At 31.9% G+C, this 26,857-nt stretch overlaps 1 protein-coding gene across 1 annotated transcript in view; it reads right to left on the minus strand.

Annotated features, from left to right (window-relative positions):
• Positions 1-26,857, minus strand: part of LOC115890705 (sodium channel protein 60E) — a 312,784-nt gene that overhangs the window by 25,731 nt on the left and 260,196 nt on the right. The window contains exons 16-23 of the mRNA XM_030911008.1: positions 25,285-25,444; positions 23,800-23,903; positions 23,573-23,732; positions 17,751-18,051; positions 12,894-13,209; positions 7,197-7,472; positions 7,030-7,134; positions 2,781-2,972 (exon numbers count right to left, since the gene is read on the minus strand). Of these exons, the coding sequence (XP_030766868.1) occupies positions 2,781-2,972; positions 7,030-7,134; positions 7,197-7,472; positions 12,894-13,209; positions 17,751-18,051; positions 23,573-23,732; positions 23,800-23,903; positions 25,285-25,444 (1,614 nt within the window). The remainder of the gene's footprint in view (positions 1-2,780; positions 2,973-7,029; positions 7,135-7,196; positions 7,473-12,893; positions 13,210-17,750; positions 18,052-23,572; positions 23,733-23,799; positions 23,904-25,284; positions 25,445-26,857) is intronic.

The following is a 26,857-nucleotide window of genomic DNA, read 5'->3' on the forward strand; positions in this document are numbered from 1 at the left end:
AATTGTTTACCTTTTTCCTTCATCGGCCATTATTCTATCCTTATTTTCGCATCTCTCTTACACCGAAAACATTTGCCAGATTTACCTGTATATTGGTATTAGTTAGTATTCGATTAAATACAACAACCAATTATTAAGTAAGTAATAAATAATTTCGTTATATTTCTATAATATATCAAGTACATTAATTTGCTAACGTCAATTTTTTCATTTAATGCTTAACTGCTTAACTATTTTAAATTTTATAATGGAATAAAAATATCATGATCGTGTTTCTTTTAATAATAAAAAGCAGTTTGGCAACGTCAGTTTTAGAAATATGCCGGCGTAGTACAACGGATTTCGAGGACGAATGAAAATTCCTAGATTCTCCTGTTGCGATGTTGCTATGCCGCCGATCAAGCTCCGTATTCTTTATTTGCAGTATTATAGTATTTTTGCGTTATTTTGTGGACTTCTGTGGACATTAATTTGAAAATATGGTGCATTCATGTATTGTGTACAAGAGAGTGTATCATTTAAATCCAAATTTAACTTTTCACCGGTAAATAAAAATAAGTAGGGTTATGTATATTATTATATCCTCTTCTCTGTAGATTAGAGGCGGACCTAGACATAAAAAATAGCAGATTTCTAAATTATATTTATTTTTAGGTTTATTTTTTAAATTGTATATTTATTAATTTATTATGTTTTTTAAATTATATATTTATTACTATATTATACTAATAACTTAATAACAATTTCTGTTTCCCTTTTAAGAAAGGGTATTGAATAAGCATAATCTAGTACCCACTTGGGTTTGACAAATCATTACCTACCTTTTGTGAAAATTTTAATGGGGTGTACCAAAAATGGAATTTTGCGGCCTTACTTTTTTGTTGCCGTTACAATTTAATACGGCTTTTGTTTTAAATTTTGGTTACTATGTTAGAATAGTTAGTTAGTGTTAGTGTTACATGTAGTTGTAATGTTTGTTAGTGTTACTAGGTTAAAATAACTATTTTATTTTGTTATTGCTAATAGAGGGAGTCTCATTCACCGGAGATGAACAAGGTTTGGAACAAGATATTGAAACTGCATTTACTAATACACCCAAAATTTGATATTTTATTTAATAAAATAAAGTAAAAAACGCTTATTGATTTTTTTAATCGTTATTCTTATGTGAAAAGCCATCTTATAATAAAAAATTATGCCGGTGTTTATTTATTTCGCTATCCTCCCTCAACTTATTTTTTTCCTATTAATATCCTTCAACTTTTTACAATGCGACAAATATGTAAGTGTTATTATTATTTTTTTAAATTTATGAAACTATTATTTTAATTTCCTTAAAATACTGTCGGTCGATCGGCACGCCACTGGAAATTTACCTCAACCGTTGTAAACAACTACATTGTTGCCGTTGCGCCGATACCCTATTCCCTTCTTTGTCCATTCTCTCTCGCACTCGTTGATTTTCGCAAACCAATGTGTGATGAAGGTTTAGAGCGTTTTATGAATGGATCGTTGTATCTCCCGAGTTTAAATATCTTTGTATAAAATAAAGTTTCTTGTGTGCTACACACTGTATTTTATTTATAAAATTAAAATAAAATAATAATAAATTTGAATAAATAATATTTGGCGATTCCGGAAAAAGCCGAACCGATCCGAAATTATCAAAAGCTTTGGGTTACGACCGTCGCAAGAATAGCGCCAAATAGTGTTTACATTGTCCTTATGGGCACTTTCCAATCTAAACTTGTTTCATTTATCTATGCTTTAACCCCTGAGCGGGCGCAATTTTACTAATTTCGTTAAAACAAGATATCCATTGGACGGAGGACAGTGGTGCCGTTAACTATTCTTACTTAGGGATATTTGACACCCTGAGTCGTAGTAGTTTTATATGCAGCGATTTTGGTTCAGTAGCAATTCTGTTAGGTTAGGTTAGGTTAACCAATTCTGTTAACCTAGCAACTACAACAGTTGCGGTACTCCGTGCTGCTACGCACCCGGTTATGTAAGTAAACTAGTTATAATATTATTTATTTTGTTTTATGTGGAGTAATTTTAAATTGTTAATAAATTTTTTCTATTGAGTTTATATTTTAAGTTATATTTTTTTATTTTGAATATTAAAAATGTTTCGTTCAGTTCCTTCTTTTATAATTCCTTTAAGTTTTTTTATGTGTTAATAAAGTAAATATGTATTAAAAATGTTGTTTGTTACTGTTTATCATGCTAAATTTGACAATAAAATATTTTAAATTACAGAATACTCAAAAAATATAAATGCGGTACGGAATACCCTACGCGCCAGGTCGTGTGATTCTAAAGTACATGCCTGCCGGAGGCTTAAGCTTAAAAATGTTTACTAGAAATAGTTCTTTTTACAACCTCTTTTAGTGCGAAGTGTACAAGATAGCTTAATAGCCGTAAAAAATTCATCGCAACTTTATTAGAATATTTTGAACGGGAAAGCGGTAGTAATGGCCCTTTATGTCCCTTAAGTGCTATTAAGAAGGTGAGTTTTGTTGATGTAAATAATAACTGTTTATATATATTTATCATTAATATATTTTTGTTTCCTAAAATATTTTGATTAAAAGAAAATATATAAAAATGGGCAACACTGTGCCGGTCAAGCTTAATCACGTGACTAAAAATTTATTTGGTATAAACTGTACGTAAGCACAGTATCTCATAATAATCTCAAACGTAATTTCGAGTTTCATGCCAATTTTGACCGTAGAAAAGAATTAGAACCAGAAATTAAGTTTAAATATATTTACCTTCTTCTTTAACATGTTAAAATTGTCTATTATCACTCCAATGAAAAGGTTCAGAGTAAAGAATGAACCGCACACTATAAAAATAACAAAATATATGTAAGCGTATAAGTTCGCTTCTCTTTTCGGCTGCATGTTGACTCCTCTGGCATCTACTGCATCTGCCATCACTTCCATCCAACCCTCAAAAGTAGCCTATAACAAACCAGCCAAATCAAAGATATACAGGGTGTCCCAGGCTGAGCGTCCAATAGAGAATTCCAATAGAAGTTTCTAGAGAACTACAATATCTAGATCGGAGATTTTTTGCACATCATTCTTTCACAACGAGATCTATCGATTAAAAATATTTTCAATACGGCGCCACTTCCAGAACTACCGGAAGTTGACAGCAACTTTCTTATTTTAAATAGGTGCTCCCATTTTTTTATTAATTTCTCTGTAAAATTTTATGAATTTTGATATTAAACACTCTAAATCTAACATTCACCGTTTTTGAGAAAAAAAATATTTAAAATTTTTAAACGAAAAAAACTACCTGTCAAAAATATGTGTATAGCCTAAACGTCAAATTTAATGATTACCTGTGCCATAAAGAGAAGACATGTGGCTATCTATTTCAAAAATTAAACTCTTCGAATGTCATATAATAATGACCGCAGCTGTCACAGAATTGAGCGATTAAAAAATTATCATAATTTTTTTCAAATGAAAACCCACGTTTTTTATTTCACTAGTGAAAAGGCGTTTCAAGGAAATTCAATTTCTTTTTGACTATACATGTTCCTATACCTAAAATAAATCGTTTTTAAGTTATTTAAGATTTAATTTGAAAACGTATATTTTTCTTGATTTTATCTAGCTTCCTTTGACATTAAGTGTCAAACAGTCAGACAATTTGTTTCCATCTGTCAGAAAACGAATTATTTGAATTTCCTATATTATAAATACTACCTGCCTTAAGAGGTTTAAAAAGTGTATTTATAAAAATATATCTCGTATTTTCGCACTTTAGTGATATCTAATTGTTGATATTATTAATAATATTCCGTATGATCGAAAAAAAAACAGTTCGTTCGGAAATGATGCTGCTTTTTGAACAAAGCGTCACAATATGAGATGGCCAGATCTATTATTGTTTTACATCACTTGACGTTTAAAGTCATAGGCTACTGGTTAAAATCAAGAAAAATATACGCTTTAAAATTAAATCTTAAATAACTTAAAAACGATTTATTTTAGGTATAGGAATATTTATAGTTAAAAAGTAACGAATTGAAAAACCTTTTCATTAGTGAAATAAAAAAAGTGGGTTTTCATTTGAAAAAAATGATTTAAGATAATTTTTTAATCGCTCAATTCCATGACAGCTACCGCTATTATATGTCATTTGAACAATTTAATTTTTGAAATAGCTAGATAGCCACATTTTCTCTTTATGTCACAGTGGCTGTGGTAATCACTAAATTTGACTTTTTGGCTATACAAATTTTTTTGACAGGTAGTTTTTTTCGTCCAAAAATTTTAAATATTTTTTTTTCTCAAAAACGGTTAATGCTAGGTACAGAGTGTTTAATATCAAAATTCATAAAATTTTACAGATAATTTAAGTATGTAATAAAAAATGGGGCATCCATTTAAAATAAGAAAGTTGCTGTCAACTTCCGGTATTTCCGGAAGTGCCGCCATTTTGAAAATATTTTTAATCGATAGATCTCGTTTAATTTGCAATGATCTGCAAAAAATCTCTGATCTAGATATTGTGGTTCTCTAGAAACTTCTAATGAACGCTCAGCCTGGGACACACTGGATATGTTTTAATTTAAACTATTATACATATTATAGATGGCATTCAAAACTAAAGCTTGATTTTCATGCATCCGTTGTCCGACGATACGTTGATACGATATTAATTTCATTGGTTGTATTTAAAGGATTCGATTGGTTAACCGTTTCTAACCAACCGAAGTCTTTAAATTCAACCAATAAAATTAATATCGTATCATCGTATCGTCGGACAACGGTTGCATGAAAATCAAGCTTAAGAAGTAGGTTAAGTTACGGCAAAATTTATTTTACTCTTTAGAGAACACAATGATGAGAAACTAATTCTCAAAGTTGTAGCACAGAATACTAGTTATTGTTAAATTTGGCACCATTTTTTATTAAAATGAGTTAAACTATTTTTTTCTAGACAATATTAGGTTAAGATAATTATTTTTTTATTCCTTTGGTACTAGGTTTTTTTTATTAAATAGTTGAAAGACAAAAAAACAACACTTATTTACACACCAAATGTGTTTAAAAGAGAGTTTGAAACATGTTATAACAGTTTTAAATAAATATTTAAAATAAGTGTAAAACCTTTGAATAAGAAGACTAAGGAAGGAGCATAATGCTATCCATGTATTCACGCATGGTGGGCGGAAAACGCACTCAGGGTGGGGATCCTTGACAGTTCTGTTTGACGATTCATTTGACACATTTGAATTGAAATTTTGTAGATTTGTCAGTCTTTACGGAGCTTATTTTAGGTTATTTATTATTTATTCTACTACTGACAGTTGTATAAAGGTACTAAATCTATACGGAAATTGTGGCAGAACTTAAATTAACAGAGACACTATCGCGATTTATCGAAAAAGACTTTAAAATAGTTGGTTGTGTAGCGTGCGGTAGATCTCGGCAAAAATTGAGTGAAATAATGGAACAACTTTTCGCTAGTAAGTGACTATATAATATACATACGTGTAGTAAACCGATCATTTATGAAATTCACTTAAAGTAACTAAATTATACCGTGCCTTTCAAAAATCATTTGTATACATTTTTAATAGATTTGGAACCATATAATTTAAAGGATTACCTATCTGTAAATTAATATAAATTAATCATAAAACTAGGTTAAGTTATTTTTGTTTTTGACTCTGTTTCGTTTTATGTTATTTAACATACTTTTGAAATAAAGATTATTTATTATTATTATTAATTTAACATATATTTTTCTTGCATTTTAGCTTTTATTTATTAATTGTCAAAGATTAGATGTCAAAGAATTTAGATACATTAATGCGACTTACCTGCTTCAGTAGCGTATCGGATGTTTGTGTTAATAAATACTTATTATAACTTATCTATTTTTATTAGAATTATATATTTTTATAACAATTTTAATAACTACCAACATTTATTCACAACGTAAAATAAAACAACAAATTATTGAGTCTACCCCACGTTTACCCTACATCATAGTTTTACATTTTTTAAATAAAATTAGAACGACACTGATAAACCGGAATTTAAGTCGGCCATATTTGAGACCCATCGCGGTGTACCTAAGATTTTTGATATGTTCCTTCCTTAGTCTTCTTATTCAAAGTGTAAAACTAATGATATTTTAATAGATATTTACGATACAAATGAGTTAACAGCATCATTAAGATACGCGTGTGAAAGTTGCAAGTTGTAACCACACAAGTATCTTAATGGAGTTAACTCGCGTGTATTGTACAATATTTTATCTACGTCTAACTATAGAAACACACAATGAATTTTAAAAATTATTGTACTTAACTATATATATATATATATATATATATATATATATATATATATATATATATATATATATATATATATATATATATATATATATATATATATATATATATATATATATATATATATATATATATATATATATATATATATATATATATATATATATATATATATATATATATATATACCTCTGTTCAAATAACACCATGTATGGCAATGTCAATATGACAGTAAATAATATTGATGTCACTAGTTTAAAAAATGAGCGATTCGGAAAATATTCCCTCTGACATTGAAGAAGAGGCATTCAGAGCCATTTCTGGATTGCTTCCAGCAAGATCGAAACAGAAGTATGAATATACATACTCTAAGTATGAAAAATGGTGCACCGAAAAAAAAGTACACAACTATGGAAATGAAAAGGTACTCATAACATATTTTTCCAATTTAGTGCAAAATAAATGTTTTACAAAATATTTTTTGTTTTCTTTGGTAGTCATCTAAACAAGGAGTGCGGTAATGAAAATGCGTGAATTAAGAAGCTCTTAACTCACTCAAAATGCGTGAGTTAAGAGCTTCTTAACTCACTGACGTATATAAACACGTTTAAAACACTTGTTTTTAAACAAAATATTTAAAGTATAACAACTATATGGTTAGGTTAGGTATATATTTAAACTCTATTGCATACCACTTGAAATAAAGCCAGATAAGCCACTCCGACATGATCAAACGATATCTTTGAGTTCATCCAAGTATAGTTAAGTCTATCACAGTCCCATTTTGTATCGACAATCTAAAACAAACATGATATCGATACAAATTCAATAAAAATATTCAACAACGCCTCCCCCTTACTTCGACATCTAATCTTTCACCCTCTTCGTCCACGCATTTGTAAAATTTTCCGCTAAAAAACTGCACACCCATAATGGAGAATATTAACCAAAACACTAGACAAACTAATAAGACGTTAAAAATGCTGGGAATGGCGTACATCAGAGCGTTGACAACTATGCGCATGCCCTGCCATCTGCTGATAGCTCTCAGAGGTCGCAGAGCCCTGAGAGTTCGAAGCGAACGAAGTACTTTTAGATTTTCGTTTTCTTCAATAAGTAAACTAAATAAGGACACCTGAAACAAAATAAAATTGATTCATATTTTATATTTCGTTAAGACAAATTTCATAACTTATGATGATATGGTAGTCAAAATATATTAAAATTATCATACCAAAGTCGCACCTTCAATTACTTACTTACTTACTGCCATTACTCGCTGACGAGTATTTGACACGCATTAGAAGATGGTTACTAGAGACGTTTTCTTTCATGATCTTTTCTGTGACTGAAAATACCGATACGTGATGTTATTTGCCTACCGCACTCCGGACATTCAAAAATCTCACTGCTTTGTTGCCTCTTCACCTTTTGGTTGTCGTTGTTAACTGAATTTACAATTCTTCTCAATTGCGTTCTATTGTGCGCTGCTTCTTCCCACTAATTGTACATGCTTATCCCCTTTAAGTTTTCATGGAAAATATTCTTGTACCTTTTGAGTTGTACACCCGGTTTCCTCTTACCGTCTACAAGCTCACCATAAAGAAGAGATTTCGGTAGACGATTTCCTTGCACCCTGCATACGTGACCAGCCCATCTTAAGCGGCATATAGTAATCATGACTCGCAACCAAAACGCTCTCGCAGCTAGCTTTTCTAAGGAACAATACGTTTGAGACATGGTGAAACCATTTGATTCTTAAGAGTTGTCTAAGGTGTCTGTTGCAACTTGTTTAATGCGTTCATGTGTCGGCGGTACGACACCTAGGTTTCGCTTCCATACAACATGGTGGGGATTATTATCGCTCGATACATTGCAAGTATCTTTTTTGTGCTCAAGTCATGATTGTAGAAAACCCTATCTTTTAGTTTCCAGAATGCTCTTGAGGCGCTGCTAATTCTGTGCTGAATTTGAGAGTCGATATTGGCTTTTCCGAATACAAACCGCCGAGGTAATTGAATTCCGCTACATATTCCAATATAGGCCAGTAAACGTAGCCGAGTATTATAGGTAAAGGTGGAAAAAATTAGTAACCATCCAATCTCAACGGGAATATGTAGATAATAATCTCCTATTTAATCCCTCAAAAGTCCCATTCGGTCCCAGTGGGGGAAGTTTGAAAAAAATGGCCGCCATCTTGGATTTTTTCATTTCGGTCGAAAAAACCAAAGGTATGTTTTTTGTAGAGAATTAAATTTAGAATATTTTACCTTTAATCATTTTTTTCTAAAATAAATAATAATAGAGATAGAGCAATTTTTTACTATACGGTTTATAGCAAAATGAAAACACTAAATCACCACAATACACCAAAACACTTTTACTTTTACACTGGACGCGCGTTTCGCTAACCATGTTAGCATCATCAGCAGATGATTATAAACAGTTTATAATCATCTGCTGATGATGCTAACATGGTTTGGTTTGGTCAAAAGTGTTTTGGTGTATTGTGGTGATTTAGTGTTTTTATTTTGCTGTGTAACACCAAAGGTTACAACCCTCAACTGTAATATACGGTTTATAAATTTTCCAGTTTTTTTAAACCAATCCGCTACAATTTTTGCGTTAACAGTATAGTGTTAAAATAGATAAACCAAGTATAAATTTAAGCATTAAAACAATTAAAAATAACGTTTAAATCTCGGTTTAAATAGTATTTATTAAATAAAATTATTGTTAAAAAATGATTATTAAAATAAAGTTATTAAATAAAATCTGCTATGACGTCATCCTTTAGCCTCAACTAAAATACAATTATTGTGCAACTGATTCCGTAGCACTGACCACACTTTGAAGAACATGCAAAACCCAGTTTTCTACAAGAGCAATTTTTAGAACACTGACTCTCTTACAACGCTGACTCTCCCACATCTTCTGTTGATTGAATAGGTGTCAGATTACCTTTTTGATCTTTCTTCCATCCATATTGTAAAGGATCTAACTTGTTACCAATCCATTCTTGAATCCAAAAAATACAACTTATAACATTTCCTATAATAAATATATCTTTACAGTTAGCTGAAAGTATGTCCTGAGTAAATGGAGTTTTGCAGAGTTCTCAGTTGGAGGCAAATTAGCTAAATTAAAGGTGGTATTAAGGGATTCTCAGATGGTTCATATGTTTAATATAGCTTCGGCAGTGATATAGCATTAAAACCATATCCTTAGAGGAGACAAATATTACATTCCTAAGCTGATTCTACAAGGAAAAATAAAGGGACGGCGAGGCCCAGGAAGAAAACAACATTCCTGGCTAAGAATCATACGGGATTGGTGTAGCATCAGCGACGCAGCCACCATATTTCGAAGAGCCGAAAACGGCATTCTACACATTGTATAAAGAGTACAGACAATCGCCAACGTGCGGCTAAACACAAGGCACAGGAAGAAACAAAAAAAATGTGCCTGTCGGTACTGAAAAAAGATGACGATCTTTGTCAATACCTCGACGTATATTTAGAAAAAAAAACTAACAAAGATGACTTGTTTCAGTCAGGATTAAATTATCTCTTAAAGCTATATATCACTGCCCAAGCTATATTAAACATATTAACCATCTGAGATACATTCTATACAATAGGATTACATCTAAGACAAGTCCTTAAGACTACCTTTGATTTAGCTAATTTGCCTCCAACTGAGAACTCATTTAGCAAAACTTCATTTACTCAGGACATACTTTCAGGTAACTGTAAAGATATATCTATTATAGGAAATGTTACAAGATGTATTTTTTAGATTGATGAATGGATTGGTAAAAAGTTAGATACTTTACAATATGGATGGAAGAAAGATCAAAAAGGCGATCTGACACCTATTCAATCAACAGAAGAAAATGCCTCCTGACTACTAAAATTAATATTTTGCAAGAGAGTCAGTGCTCTAAAAATTGTTCTTTTAGAAAGCTGGCTCTTAAATGTTTCAAATGTTCACTTCAAAGTGTGGTCAATGCTACGGAATCAGTAGCACAAACTTTTGTATTTTAGTTGAGGACGAAAGTGACGCTCAGAATAGTAGATTTTATTTAATAATAATTTTTTTAACAATAATTTTATCTAATAAATAATATTTAAACGTTATTTTTAATTGTTTTAATGCTTAAATTTATACTTGTGATTTATCTATACTAACACTATACTGTTAACGCAAAAATTATAGCTGATTGGTTTAAAAAAACTGGAAAATTTATAAACCGTATAGTAAAAAATTGCTCTATCTCTATTACTATTTATTTTAGAAAAAAATTTATTAAAGGTAAAATATTCTAAATTTAATTCTCTATAAAAAACATATGTTTAGTTATTTCGAAAAAAGTTATGCAAAGGGAGATATTTGAAAAAAACGAAAAAATCCAAGATGGCGGCGTTTTTTTTCAAACTTCCCCCACTGGGACCCAATGGGACTTTTAAGGGGTTAAATAGGAGATCATTATCTACACATTCCCGTTTAGATCGGTTGGTTACTAATTTTTTCCACCTCAACCTCCAGATTGACTGGCCTAATAGTTCTTCTCCTATTTTTATAGCATTGTTGTGATCTTCCGGGGGAGTGCACATGATTTTAGCTTTATCGATGTTCAGCTTAAGACACATTTCTTGTAATTGCTGTAACGTTTTTCCGTTGTGAGTCTTCTTATGCTGAATAGACCGTCGTATCTGTATATAATGCCCATTCCTCCTTCTTGCAGTTTGCTGTCCACTATAATGGAGAGCGAGGATAAATGCAAACAAAAAAGACAATATTATGCTCATTTAAATGCAGTATAAAATTGCCATTATAGCAAATAAAATAAAATATTAATATAATAAAATGTTGGAGAAAAAATGCAAAACTTGCCGCTTAATGGACAAAAAATGCAAATTTGTGTCTTATTAATAAGATATTACCGTAAGTATACAGGATGTCCCAAGCTGAGCGTGCATTAGAAGTTTCTAGAGAACTACAATATCTAGATTGGAGATTTATTGCACATCATTGTTTCACAGCGAGATCTATCGATTAAAACTATTTTCAGTATGGCGGCACTTCCGGAAATACTAGAAGTTGACAGAAACTTTCTTATTTTAAATGGGTATCCCCATTTTTTATTACATACTTAAATTCTCTGTAAAATTTTATGAATATTGATGTTAAACACTCTATATCTAACATTAACCGTTTGTGAGAAAAAAAATATTTAAAATTTTTGGACGAAAAAAACTACCTGTCAAAAAAAATTTGTATAGCCTAAAAGTCAAATTTAGTGATTACCACAGCCACTGGGACATAAAGAGAAGACATGTGGCTATCTATTCCAAAAATTAAATTGTTCAAATGTCATGTAATAATGGCGGTAGCTGTCATGGAATTGAGTGATTAAAAAATTATCATAAATCATTTTTTTCAAATGGAAACTCCTTTTTTTATTTCACTAATGAAACGGTTTTTCAATTCGTTACTTTTTAACTATACGTGTTCCTATACCTAAAATAAATCGTTTTTAAGTTATTTAAAATTGAGTTTGAAAACCTATATTTTTCTTGATTTTATCTAGCTTCCTTTGACATAAACGGTCAGACAATTTATTTTCATCTGTCAGAAAACGAAATATCTGAATTTCCTATAGTATAAATACTGCCTGCCTTAAGGGTTTAAAAAGTGTATTTATAAAAATATATCTCGTATTTTCGCTCATTAGTGATATTTAATATCTAATAGTTGATATTATTAATATTCCGTATGATCGAAAAAAAAACAGCGCAAAGTTGGCTCGAAAATGATGCTGCTTTTTGAACAAAGCGTCACAATATGACAAGGCCAGATCTATTGTTTTACCTCACTTGACGTTTAAAGTCATAGGCTACTGGTTAAAAACAAGAAAAATATATGCTTTAAAACTAAATTTTAAATAACTGAAAAACGATTTATTTTAGGTATAGGAACATGTATAGTTAAAAAGTAACGAATTAAAAAACCTTTTTACTAGGGAAATAAAAAAAGTGGGTTTCCATTTGAAAAAAATAATTTATGATGCTTTTTTAATCGCTCAATTCTATGACAGCTGCAGCCATTATTATAAATAAATAAATAAATAATTTAATTTTTCGTTCAAAAATTTTAAATATTTTTTTTCCCAAAAACGGTTAATGTTAGATATAGAGTGTTTAATATCAAAATTTATAAAATTTTACATAGAATTTAAGTGCACAATAAAAAATGGGAGCACCCATTTAAAATAAGAAAGTTGCTTTCAACTTCCGGTATTTCCGGAAGTGCCGCCATATTGAAAATATTTTTAATCGATAGATCTCGTTGTGAAACTATGATGTGCAAAAAATCTCCGAGCTAGATGTTGTAGTTCTCTAGAAACTTCTAATGCACGCTCAATCTGGGACACCCTGTATATGATCTAGGGATATTAATTAAGTAAACATGGAAAACAAGAATATGACAATCATATACACATAAATTATGTATCATTTCCAACAAAAATTTCAAATTTAAAAGGCATACTTACAAAAACAATTAGAAAATCTAGAAGCGTCCAAAAGCTGGTGAAATATTTATAGAAACCCAAAGCCACCCATTTGAAAAACATCTCTATAACGAATATGATACAAAAGGCCAAATTGGTCCAGTAGAGCAACGTTTTGAGGTAAGGATTCTCGTCCAGGTAGATGTCTTCGAAGCATAGTGTGACGCTCGAGGCAAAAATAAGCACTAATATAAACCATTCGAATGCCGCGGTGTCCACTACTCCTAGTACAGAGCTGCGGAACTCCGTCCATTTAACTCCTATTTTGGATTTGATACATTCTTCCAAGCAGGGGCATCTGAAATTTAGAATAAATTGATCCCATCAAAAACATAGAATTTAAAAAAAAAGACGAAGTCTCGTAACGCAATTCTTCCACTATAAGAAGTTTGAGATCTCATGTAAAACCAAGTCAGTTTATTTTATTTAGTTTCTAATGAAAGCACGTATTCAACAATTTTGTTATAAATTGTTAGTATCAATATTAGACATCTTGTAACGTTTTTAGTTCGTTACATGTCTTTTTTATATATATTATATGATGTCTGGGCCTATCGTCACCGGATTCCCTCCCGTTCAGGCCGGATAGTTATTTGGCACGCTTGGCGTAATTTTTAGTTCCCTAGTCGCCAATCCTGCTATCGTTTCACTGTTCTGTGGAGGCGCGCGCTGTCAAGATCCATGTCATATGTCAAGGCGCCTCTCTGCGTTTTAACCTCACTTTGTTTTTGGCCACGGTTGCAAATCATGCTTTTAGAAATGGCAATTTAAATCTTGCTGCAAAATCTGAATCAGCTGCCATTTTGAAGCAACAGGTAAAGATGAGATATTATCTTTATTAGATTCGTTATTATTATTGAATATTTTTAGAGTAGAATTTTGGATTGACCCACCTTAACTCGTATTTGTATTTTGCTGGCACATTGGTGTTCTTTTGCTTTTGTCCTCCTGAATGTTACATGGAAGAAAGGACAGTTTCTTTGTTTATTATTGAGCCCTCGGAAGTAATTCGAGGTAGGTTTATTTTGTTTGGTTTACCTTGTTTGGTTTTGAACAAGAGTTTCATATTTTTAGGGTCCAAGGTATGGACTATTTACAAGGTACGGGCATTATCCAAGGTCCTAGTAGTGTTCCAACGTACGGGTAGTGTTCCCTTGTACCATTATCCTATGTGCGCATGTCCTGTGGACGAGTGTCCCCAGTAGGAATGATTTTTCTTACATATAAAGTGCCCCAGCGTGGATGTAGCTTGAGCCCCATGCTGCTTCGCTCCCATCTAAACCTAGTCAGTAGCTACGGCTGTATTGATTCATGTTGTCCTCATTTTTGGCCCCTTTTGTTGTTTTGGCCAACAGGATCGCTGACAGACAGTACAGAGATATGAGCCCATCTCACGCTGCTACTGTTTGAAGCAAGGTTACATAAAGAACAGCTAAGTGTAGATTTAAGTTCTAGTTTTACATTTAACATGTAAAACATTTTCAGTCTTAAAAAATAACGTACATTTTAAACGATATCGTACAGACTATATTTAGTGGCTAGATTATTAAGAACATTTATGTCGATTTAGTAGTTACAATATGATTTAGATTTTAGGTTTCATTACATTACGCCTTGTAATAGTATTACTTTTTTATAGATATTATTATTGCACTAACATCATATAAAATATATCAAATTAATTAAAGTAATGCTATATTTCATATATTCTCTTAAACGTTACATGTCTTGTATTTTATCATAGTTGTTTTCATAGATATTTAGTACAATTCTTAACACCACTTTCGTTGATATATAACCACTATAATAATTATTAAAATTCTACAATGTCATTTACCAACAAAGAACATCATGAATAAATATAGTCATTAGTTTCAAGTAATATACAACTGTGTTTTCTTTCTCTGTACATGCCTGGCGCCCAATATCTATTTCTTTTGTTTATTGTTATTACTTAATTTTCTTTCCAGTGAAATACCTTATCCACGACTGCTCTCCGATGAAAAGCTGCCGTTCGCAGTGGTAATGTTTTATAAAAAACGCTACAATCTTTATTTCTGTAATAAGTATAATAAGTCAGATTTGTGAATCACTGTCCAAATTAAAGAAATTTAACAAGCGAAAATTCATAAACTATGAGGTATAATTACTAAATATAATAAGAGCTGGCAAAGGTTAGTCTTGGGTCGAGATTTCCGTATGTAAGAAGAGTACAATGCGTTTATAATGTACTGAACAAAGAGAGGACAGTAAACACGTTGCCAAACGTATGAAATAAACCGAGAAACTGTGCACATCGCTAAGAGACGTGGAAGGGGATATAGCAGACCCAATCAGTACGATCAGTATTTAAAATTCTAGGAAAGCATGATGTACAGGGTGGTCGAAATTGGTCTGTTTTAACAGAGAAAACCTATTTCTTGACTAGTTAGAGCAAAACCGACATAGATGTCATGGGCTCGATTTCTGAGACACGTTTAATGGTGTAAACCGCCTGTTGATATTTTCACTGCCAACTGAGATACCGAGTCTTTTTGCATTTTTTACCATTTGGAAAATTGCCTATAACTTTTGTATTTCACGGAATAGTAAAATTCTGTAAAAACGTTCTTAAGACACTTTTTTATGCACAATCCAGTGGCGTAGTCAGTTTTTTTCTATACTTGCTCTTTTTGTCAGAAATAATAAAAAATATAATTTTTTAAATAGAAATCATAGTTGGCTATGAACTTAAAAAAATGCTGGCGTTTAACCCTTTCCAACGATATAAATTTATGTGTATTTTATTTCTAAGAACGAGAGAAATATTAGGTTTTTTATATTTGTATCGAAGCGGGTCTTGATTTTATGTTGGCCAAGTTGCCTAATTATTTTTTATCACAATTTGATAATTCATATTATGATAATATTCTAGCACAATTTGATAATCCATATCATTTATCTGCATAATTAAAGATTTTTGAGACGGTAAATCAACAATCTATATTAGTATTACCAATTACAATTAAAACGCCAGGGTTACAACTGGTACTATTAAATGTAGAATTTAGAGAGAATTGGATTGGAACAAGGAGCCCATATCTTGGTTTGCTAGATCCTGTAATTTAACTCCTTTCGACTTTTTTATGGGGGAAATTAAAAGACCTTATATAAGGGAATAACCATTGGCACGAGAGAAGAATTACAGAAGGCTACTAGGCAAGCTTTTGGACTTATTACACCCAGTTTGCCTAATAATTCGTTGTAACTCTTGACGATTTCAATTATTTTTTTTAGAAAACTATATTCGTCACTCAAAAAATACTTTTTAGTTTTGTTCTTTGTTTATTATATAGATTTCAATTGCAATTACTAATACTAATATAGAATGTTAATTTAATTTCTCAAAAGTTTTTAATTATGCAGATAAATAATAATATAGAATATTAAATTGCAATAAAAAATAATTAGGAAAATAGGCCAACACAAAATCAAGGCCCGCTTCGATATAAAAATATAAAAACCTAATATTTCTCTCATTCTTAGAAATAGATACCCATAACTTTACATTGTTGGAAAGGGTTAAACGCCAGCCTTTTTTTAGGTTCATAGCCAACTATGATTTCCATTTAAAAAATTATATTTTTCATTATTTCTGATAAAAAGAGGAAGCATAGAAAAAAGCTGACTACGCCACTATATTGTGCTTAAAAAAGTGCAATAAGAATGTTTTTACAGAATTTTATTATTCCGCGAAATAAAAAAGTTATGGTTAATTTTTCAAATGGTAAAAAAATCAAAAAGACCTCGTATCTCAGCTGGAAGTGAAAATATCAACAGGCGGTTTACGCCATTAAACGTGTCTCAGAAATCGAGCCCATGACATCTATGTCGGTTTTGCTCTATCTAGTCAGGAAATAGGGTTTCTCTGTTAAAACAGACCAATCTCGACCACCCCGTACACGCGTTCAGCTTCACGATTTAATTACGTCTCTTGAAACGTTATTTGTTTATTTATTAACGAGTCATTGTAATTTTCTCTATAGCTCGTAAATTTTTAAGTGCAAGTTAGGAACACTTGAACTTTTGGTAAAAATAAGTGGAATTGAGTTAGTGTTCGACAGTGGTCGCGCTATTTGAACTCAGAATTCAAAAATCGATATCTCGAAATTCATTAGAAATAATTGATTGTAGTTTTTTTCACAAACTTTTTAATATCTCTGCTATATTTTCTTCGCAGACAGTATGTGAAAATCTTTATAAATAAAAAAGTTACACTATTGCTGAAAATTGCTATGCACTAAAGGTAAATGGATAGGTTTTTTAAAAATTTTGAACGAAAAAAAACAAGCCTATCAAGATCCGAACTTCAAAATAAAAAAAGAAGTTTCAATATCTAAAGTGGTTCTTAAGTTATCGCGTGTTAGGTATGTATGTGTTAAAAAATTCAGTTTTTAAATTATCGCGATTACTGATGTTTTCTCGTTATAAAAAATATGGATACCCTAATGATATCCTTATAATTCCATTTCAGATGCTCAGAAACATATCTAATGATTTTATGTAGTTATCTGTTCGAAAAAGTATTTTAAAAATAAGCGGTTTACGATCGTGATTTTACTTTAATTGATAGGGAAAGGCGTATTGGAAAAATGTGGCAACGCCGTCGCATTTCTCTCACTCCGACTTAATAAGATTCCTATGCGATTTACTTACACACATGTAAATACCGACCCAAATGTAAGAGTTGCCAGCACGGTATTGTATATATGGATCAAAAGTACCGTGAGTTACTTTGAAAGAAGGATGGTACGGCAGTGCTTATTTTGGCGATTTATTATTATACAATTTTATACTTACTTTTCGTAAATTTGTTTGGGAAAACAATTCGGTGGCACTTTGGCAGCTTTGCTTTTTCCGAAACCTGGAAAATTTTTCGCCACGTCAATAAACTGTCCCTTGGAGTTTTTTCGGCCGCCCACAGTGATCTCGTCCACGTAAGACACCAGCGTTTGCCAGGGTTGGCCATCTTTACCACTCTTTTTGGCGTTATCCTCACTCTTCGTCGTAATTTGCTCCTCTTTTTTCTCTTCTTTGGGTTCGGATTCGGTCGAAGTGAACTGTTTGTCGCTTTTGTTGTCTAATAGTGTATTTTCCGTCTCTAAAAAGAAGAAAAAATAGAGGATTAGTTCAATTAATTGTAAACCTAAGCCTTTGACTCTGTAAACAGAGATGCACTTTGGGTAATTATGCAAAAGTTCTCAAACAAGAAAAAAAAGAGTACCCTACAAATTTATTACAGCGTGTAAAAGCTTTCATAATAACAACCAGTCGATAGTGTCACATCACTAACCGATCCCTTCCTGACAAATACAGGAGTTAGGCAGGGATCTGCCTTGGCTCCTCTCCTATTCAACATATTCATGGCAGCGGTATTATAGTGGACAGCAAACTGATGGAAAGAGGAATGGGTGTTAAAAAGGCAAAAATACGTATAAAATTCATCACAGAACTTCAATTCGCCGATGACTGCGCTCCAGCTGCAAAAACGTTACAGCAATTACAAGAAATGCTGAACACATATACCTGGGCATACGAGGCTTTGGGTCTTAATCTGAACATCGATAAAACTAAAATCATGTGCACTCCCCCGGAAAATCATAACAGTGCTATACAAATCGGAGAAGAACTATTTGAATGTAGTGGAATTCAATTACCTCGGCATCGACAGTTTGATTTCGGAAAAGGTCAATATCAACTCCGAAATTTAGCACAGAATTAGCGCAGCGCCTTAAGAGCATTCTGGAAATTAAAAGACAGGGTTTCTTATAATCATGACTTGAGCACCAAAAGGAAACTTGTAGTGTACCGAGCGATAATAATCCCCACCATGTTATATGGAAGTGAAACCTGGGTGCCGCAGTGGATAGAGTATATGGGAGCAGTTAGACATTTACTTTTAATTTCATATTGTTATGAATACTTTGTTAAGAATTATTTTACTCGATTAAAATTATTAAAATATACTATAAGCATAGGGCATTCAATCCCGAAAGAAATTTTCAATCCCGGGATTTCGGGATTATAATTTTTTTAATTAATTTTTTTAATCCCGGGATTGGTCCCGGGATTTACGAAAAAAATAATTACGTTGGAATTATATTATATTTTCTTTCTTTACAAAATTTTATTGAACAAAAAAAACATTAACATAAATTAAACGTCATCCCTATTACAAAACAACATAACATATAAGTTTATTTAACAAAAAAAAAACATAAAAGGAACTAAAATATACATTTTTTATTTAATTTACATAACCAATCGAATACAGCATAACACAGGATTACTAAGATACTAAAATAACAACTTATGCAGTAACAAATATGAGGATCTAAACTTGGTTTTTTTGGTTTTTCAAAATTTTTTTAAAAAAAAACAAGCCGATCAAGAGTATTATCACTCAAACTAGATCTTCATCATCTTCAAACTTGATCAACATTCAGGGTTGTTTATAAGCGCATATTGTACTATCATGAAACACTTGTGTACGATTTAAATTAAGGAAAAAATGTAATGATGAATCCCGAAAATCCCGGGATTAAAGAAAAGACAATCCCGGGATTTCGGGATTGAAAAAATGTCCGGGATCCCGGGATCTCGGGATTGAATGCCTTATATAAGCACTATAAGTATAAAATTAAAGTAAAATCTAATTGTGTTTTTATAAATTTTCGGGATTCTGAAGGATTTTATTGAACATGAACTTTTAGTATCTAATTTATGTAGGTATCTAAACTAATTTTCTAAGAAAGTTTTTACCACCTTACACTTTTTCAATTGACTCTCAATATGACATTTATAATTTCTGTTGTAAAATCCTAATTAATGTTTTTTTTTCAATTCAAGATGGCGGATTCAAAATGGTGGTTTATTATTTGATTTGGCTGAAAACGCACTTATAGGAAAATTTGGAGTGCTAATTGTCAATTTGAATCATTTTCGATTAAAAAAATGGCAAAATTTATGAAAACAAACACTTTTTGCTCCATCATACGTGTGTGGAAGATCTAAGATATATGAAAAAATGGCTTTATAATTTTGGTTTAAACAAAATTATCTGCAATTTAAAACACTAAATATTGTAGGGAATATCATTGTATACATCATTGTATGAATCACACGTTTAAAATACAAAACAATCGATGACAGATAGCAGTCATGGCTAACTGCAATGTTAAATAACAATTTACAATAAGAAAAACTGTGACGGCTTTAACACCCCATTTATTCGTGAAATTCGACGTTTTAGCTGAAATGGATTTAAAAATTAGAAAAAAATGCTATCTAATGCCCCTTATTGACATAAAAAAATTCTTTAGAATACTATCGATAAATTTCGATAACTAGAAATAAAGGCTTGTCCGCTATATAATCATCTAATCTTAACTACACTCACCAGCACCTTAAGAAACATCAAAATTTTAAACCTTAAAATTTTGATGTATTTTAAAGTTTAATATATTTTGTTCTAATTAGCCAATTTTGATGATTTTTTAAGCAATTTGTAGCTAAATTATTTGACTTTTTAATGTCTTTTTCTAAATTAAAAATGAAAGTTTCGATGTGTCAATTATACGAGGGAAAACAACATGTTGATATTTTTAACACCCTGTGGAATATGTTAAAAGCAATGCATTTTTTGGTAAATTTAGTACGTGGAAATGTTTCTTTATTACCTGCAGTAGTTCACTCTTTGCCAGATTGTGGATAAGTTATAATAATTATTAAAAATTATTAGCTAACGATTGAAAATAATATGCTTTAAATAATTATTAATTATTTTCTTTTAGGGTTGCAGATCGTGGCAGCATTTTATTATGGATTGAATATGTAGACATGTTGGTCTACTATGGGCAGACATAGTCTGTTTGGAATTCTTTGGAAGAATTAAGATATTTAAGAATTAATATTTGCTTGCAATATAAATTTAATAATTTGACATTTACATCACAGCGAAAATGTTAAACAGTATATGCATCTTAAAGAAGTTTAAGTATGCAAATTAAACCTTCTTAATGCTTAATGGATTTAAATCTAATTGTAAAAAATAAGAACATATACGTCCTCAAACTAATTGTAAAAATTTCACAAGTTTCAACAATTTCAAAACACCTAACTTTGAAAGCCTTAAAAATATATTACTATCGAATATTTTTTAAAAGTAAATAAATAAAGTATGCAGATAAACACTTCAAAAATATGTAAATAATAATAGTAAACCATTACTCTTATTTTCACATTTTGTCAAATGTCCAAATGTTAACACAGGCTCGTTCTGCTGTGTGCCGTACCGCCGGCACACAAACGCTTTAAACAAATTTCAACAGAGACACCTTAGACAACTGTTAAGAATCAAATGGTACCATCCCATACAGCACGTCCAAATGAAATTACGTTTCTACAAGGGAGACACATGAGAAACCAAATATGTTAAAGTGAACCTAAGTGTTCATCTAGTTCTAACATATACATATGAGATACACGCAGATTTATATTGATAAAATTGTGTGATACAGTGTTTACTAGTTGTACACCGTATGCACTCAAAATTCTAAAGAGTTTTTTGTAACGTAACAAATAATTATTAAAATGATGAAATCTGACGTCGGTATATGAGACATACAATGTATATGTCATATGTATGTGTGATACTTCGTATCATAGTTGTGCCTATAGTACACACCTTGTAAAAATGTGACGTATATACATAATATAAATTTCTATATAGACACTTTGTAATAGTGTACTGTTGTGTCTACATTCTAGCATGAAATGAAGGTGTGCGCACGCACAGATAGCCTCAGCGTAGATACACCGACTAAGTGTATCTTATGTGTTCTCTCTCCTTTCTCCTTTCTAGGAGTGGTATGTGTTAGCAGCCATTATTGTTTTATTATTCGGAAGCTCTATATAAATGTTCTGTTTGTGTGTAGTTTAAAAGAGATGTTAAGGTAAGTACAAGTTTTAATTACCTTGTTACACCTTCCTAAGAGTATTATTAATATTATAGCAGCGACTCTTCCCTTACTCGATACCCAATTTACCAAATTTTGACTCCAATGTATGAAAACTCCAAATATTCTCGTATAATGATAAAGAGGTTAGCTCTGCAATATAATTTTTTTAATTTGGAAATAATAAAAATCTAAATGGACCAGAGAAAGAAAGATTTAAACACTTCAAAGAACTTCTTACACTGATATTAGGTAAGTTATTGATGGATCAATATACAGGTATGTTTACCAAACCAAACCAAACCAATAATCAGTTTCATATAAAATTTAAGGGTGAGATTGTCAATCTGAGATTGTTAATCTCGATGAATGAGTATGCTAACAGACCAACTGCTTGGAGGGAAAAGAAGAGACAAAAATATCTAAACGAGGTTCACCAAATCGTGGCGATATACCAGTGTTTACCATTTTAGTATGTTGTTATACTAGGTACTTATATTTTTAATACATTTTGATACAAATTCTGTTCTTTTATAGTGTTTTCTTACTTCTGGTTTCTGCAGTGTAAATAATTATTATTATTGTGTTATTTGCGCTATTGCGTTCCATGATATAAAGAAATATCAGAATTTTATTTTTAACCACTTAATCCATTTTATGGAAAAAAATGGTACATTTAATACAAAACAAAAATGGAACAATTTTAAGGCTACTTCTCTTGAACGATCGAGATACTTTTGGAAAAGACAAAGTTTTGCCTTTCTAATTTTCGTTCTAAAAAGATATAATTGGTATCATTGAATAAATATTTCTTAAAAAGAACGAAAAGTTAGGCATCAAAACTTGTATTATTTCCTAAATTCGTTCATAAGAAGTAGTTTTATCTAGCACAAGATGTACATACGAAGCAAAATTCATACGTATACACGCAGTAGTCACAACTGCAATGTATAAATAGAGTTTAAACGTAATACACAAGCACTGTGTATCCTACGGCACACTGTGTATCCCTTACTTTGTGTATACGTAAATGCTATACTGTGGCTACATTGTGAGGCGGACGTTTAACCCTTGTGCGTGTTGAACTACAATGTGTAAACGTATCATGTTTACATCGGGGGAATTGTGTCACCCTGTGTCTACATCTAATAATGTAAACACGTCGTAAATGTGATTTGATGTGCTGTATGGGATCATGTTTCAAACGTATCGGTCCTTGAAAAAGCTTGTTGCGAGACCGCTGAAATCATGATTACTAAATCCCGCTTAAGATGGGCTACTTACGTATGCAGTGTGCAAGAAAGCTCTTCTTTACGGTGAGCTTGCAGACGGTAAGGGGAAACCGGGTGAAAAGCTCAAAAGGTATAATGATATTTTCCATGAAAACTTGAAGATGATAAGCATGCAGAATCATTGGGAGCACAATAGAACGCAATGGAGAAGAATTTTAAACTCAATTAACAGCGACAACCAAAAAGTAAAGAGGCAAGAAAACAATGAGATTTTTGAAAGTCCGGAGTGCGGAAGAGAGATAACATCACGTATCGGGCTTTTCAGTCACAGAAAAGCTCATGAAAGAAAACGCCTTGCGTAACCATCTTCTGATGCGTGTCAAATACTCGTCAGCGAGTAATGGCAGTGAGTAAGTAAGTAATATACATTTACCTCTACTGCTATTAGTTGTATCGACACCCGACGACATATTTCTAATATGCTTTCCTTCGCTTCTACAATTTGAAGGTGCCTCATCTTGTCTCGTAGGGTTTAATACTATAGCGTAATGCTGGTTGTAAGATTGGTCTTTGTCAGTCTCTAATATAAAGTCCTGAAATAATCAGAGACATTAATTTTTAATAACTAAAAAAGTACAAAATTTGCATGTATGTTTTTACCTGATAATCTGGTAAATCGTAACTTATAATTGATATTGGTCGATTCATTGCTTCTTGATAGCTTCTCTTATCTCTAGGGAATTGTTGGGATTTTTTGTACTCCGCTGCAAACACATACAAATAAGTTACAAAATACAACTTGATCTAATTGGAGTAAAAAAACATTTAAATAAAATGAACAACAATATTTTAATAGAAAAAAATAGTAAAATTTATTTTTGGAGAACCTTCCCCGAGTACGAAAGTGTAAAATATTCTAATTAAAAGTACTCTAATTTTTCAAAGCGCACAAACAAGTAATTCTGTCATTTTTTTTGAATATGTTAATAATAAATAAATTATATTTGAACATGCGCAACAATAGATGTGATCAATTTAGTCTATAGCCACAGCCCGACTCTACTTAACAAGCCGTGAACAAGGAAATCTGGCAACCCTGGTTTCAGATCGATCGATACACGTTTAGCCATATGATTTACGTTCATTGACCTGTTGCTCTGTTATGTTTTTGTAAATAAATCCGCTTTTTTGAAAGAAAATATTGTTTACTTGAAGACTAAAGTTGTGAAAAGTCTTACTGTGTGAGATTTGTAAGTTACAGGGACAATTTTTTTCCGTAGACATTGCGTAAAGACAAATAACCGTAAGTGAAAAACTCGCCGCTTAGACTATATTTCTACTAGGTACATTATTTTGAAAAAAAAATTAAGAAAGTAACTTAAACATTCATAAAAATAGAAGTAATTATTGTTGTAGATTCTTCGGTATATTGTAAACATTGAAATAACTGGAAGCTAAACTTTCTACCTGCTTATATTTAGAGCCAGTGCCTGACGATCTTTTTTTACGATGACCCTAATATGTTTACTTCTGAAGTCGATAAGGGCGCCATATCAGTAGAAAAAAGAAACAGAATATCTCCCTTTTTGTCGGTCGCGCGTACACCATGCTTTTTGTTTGTTGTGAATAGCAACTTCGCTTTTTAGTTAACTCGGATATTTTAACATTTCTGAAACAATATTTTCTAATTGGTAAAACGTAAAAAATCGTTAGATTTGACAACTCTGTTGAAACTGGTCGTTCATTTGGCCGCAGCTAAAAACGCAATACATCCGGCCAGCCGACGCTACGGCCAGGTCGTTGCGGCCTGGTCGTCAGTGAGTTCGAGCCCTTAATCGAAAGAGAGATCCTGGCCTAAGCGATCCTAGATAACAACTCCCAAGCTAGGTCGCGACAATATAATTTATACACTGATCGCCACAAAAAATGGAAGGCTTAAAATTTTCATGTACGAGTAGTTTAAAGTTCAACATAGTTTGTTTTATTGTGTCGATTTTAGCCATTTTTATTCTAAAACAAAGCAAAAACTATCAACGGAATTAAATTTCACCTAACTCTATAAATAAAAAAAAGTTCCATATGATGCGTAGTTTATCTGCGACACTATATGGCAGGGGGTAAAATATATTCCTTCCCCCCACTTACCGGCTTTCATAGCCTCCTCCTCCGCGTGCCTGGCCATCACCTCCCTCACAATCCGCTCCAGCCGCGTGTCGTTCGGGCTCTCTTCCGCCAGACGGCGCTTCCGCACCAGGTCTCGTATGCGCTGGAAGCTCTGGGCCAGTTTGGACTCGTCTCCCACTTCCTACAAAGAATCTGATTAACGTCCAATACAGATTTACGACACTGGGGAGAATGTACCCTCTAAATATGAAACGTAATTGAAACGGTACATTTTTGTAGAAGTAATGCGATAATGAAATGTTCACCACAAAAAGTATCACATATCCCTTCCCGTCGTCGGAAGCAAAAAACACAAAGAACAAGGAAAAAAAACTATTGAAAATATCTAAACTATTCGAAAACACTTCAGCTTTTTTTTAAAACAGATACGTCCAAAAAATGACATTATATCAAGTTAAACTTCAAAATTAACAATTACTACCTGATAATAACTACTCAATAAAGGCAAAACCAAAAAGCTTCAAACATTCTGTATGATTATTTTTTAATTTGTTTTTAATTTTTACATAATATGTTATGTTTATGTGATGTTCTATAAAATCAAAGAAGCTATTGCCAGACATTACTAACATCTACAGATGCATGAGCAATACATTTATTTTAAATTGTTAAAAAAACCTCTTTTATTTTTCTTTTAGAGGCAATCGCTTCTTTCATTATAATTTTTGCGTTGTTTTTCCGGTTGAATTTTTTCAACAAGATTTCGGTATGGCAATGGGATCACCTCTCTCTCCTTTGTTAAGTAATATTGTCAGAGGATAACCGAAGCCATGTCGAAATATTCCGAGAGAGACTTCTCTCTGTGCCCTGTGTCCCATGAATGCTGACAAATCTTAGATTTGTGAAAATCGCCCTGTCTTAAATAATCTTTATATTCTTTAATTCGAACATTTAAGGGTCTAGATGTTTCACTAATATAAAATTTCTTTCTTTCACTAATATAAAATTCACATTCACATGGTATTTTGTATAATACATTTTTTGTCTGGGTTTAAACATAGCTCAAGAATATTTAGGACACAACTAAGGGTGTATTCCGTTGCTTACCTTGGTTATGGTTTTATTATGGTCTTCTATCGGTTCCCTGAAAGTTTTTTTTATTACGGAACACGGTTCCTGAAAAATTCGGTTATAACTGTCACCAAACTAACCAGGGCGAGAAGGCTGGTTTTTCTGGTTTTGTTTGTCAATCAATGCCATTTATGTGACAGAAATCAAGCAAATATTGGAAGTTCCAGTGAAATTCTCACTTAATTTTTAAAATTTGTAATAGTATTTTGTATTTACATCCAAAAGCAATGGAGGTAGGCAGCAAAGGTAAATAAACACAAGCAGCATTTGGACGTCGGGACAACGTTGTGTCACGCAACCAAACGTCGGGGCGCAACGTCGGCACAACCTCGTGCCAACCCTAGTCTGCACTATTTTGGAGAATAATTTTTGGGTCGAAACGACGTTGGATACCGACGTTGGCTAGAAGCCTAAATTAGTACAAACTGCAACGTTGTTTAAAATCCTAATTCACAGAAATACA

This window comes from Sitophilus oryzae, unplaced genomic scaffold, assembly GCF_002938485.1.
Source record: "Sitophilus oryzae breed Bouriz unplaced genomic scaffold, Soryzae_2.0 scaffold_907_pilon_pilon, whole genome shotgun sequence".
Classification (NCBI taxonomy): domain Eukaryota; kingdom Metazoa; phylum Arthropoda; class Insecta; order Coleoptera; family Curculionidae; genus Sitophilus; species Sitophilus oryzae.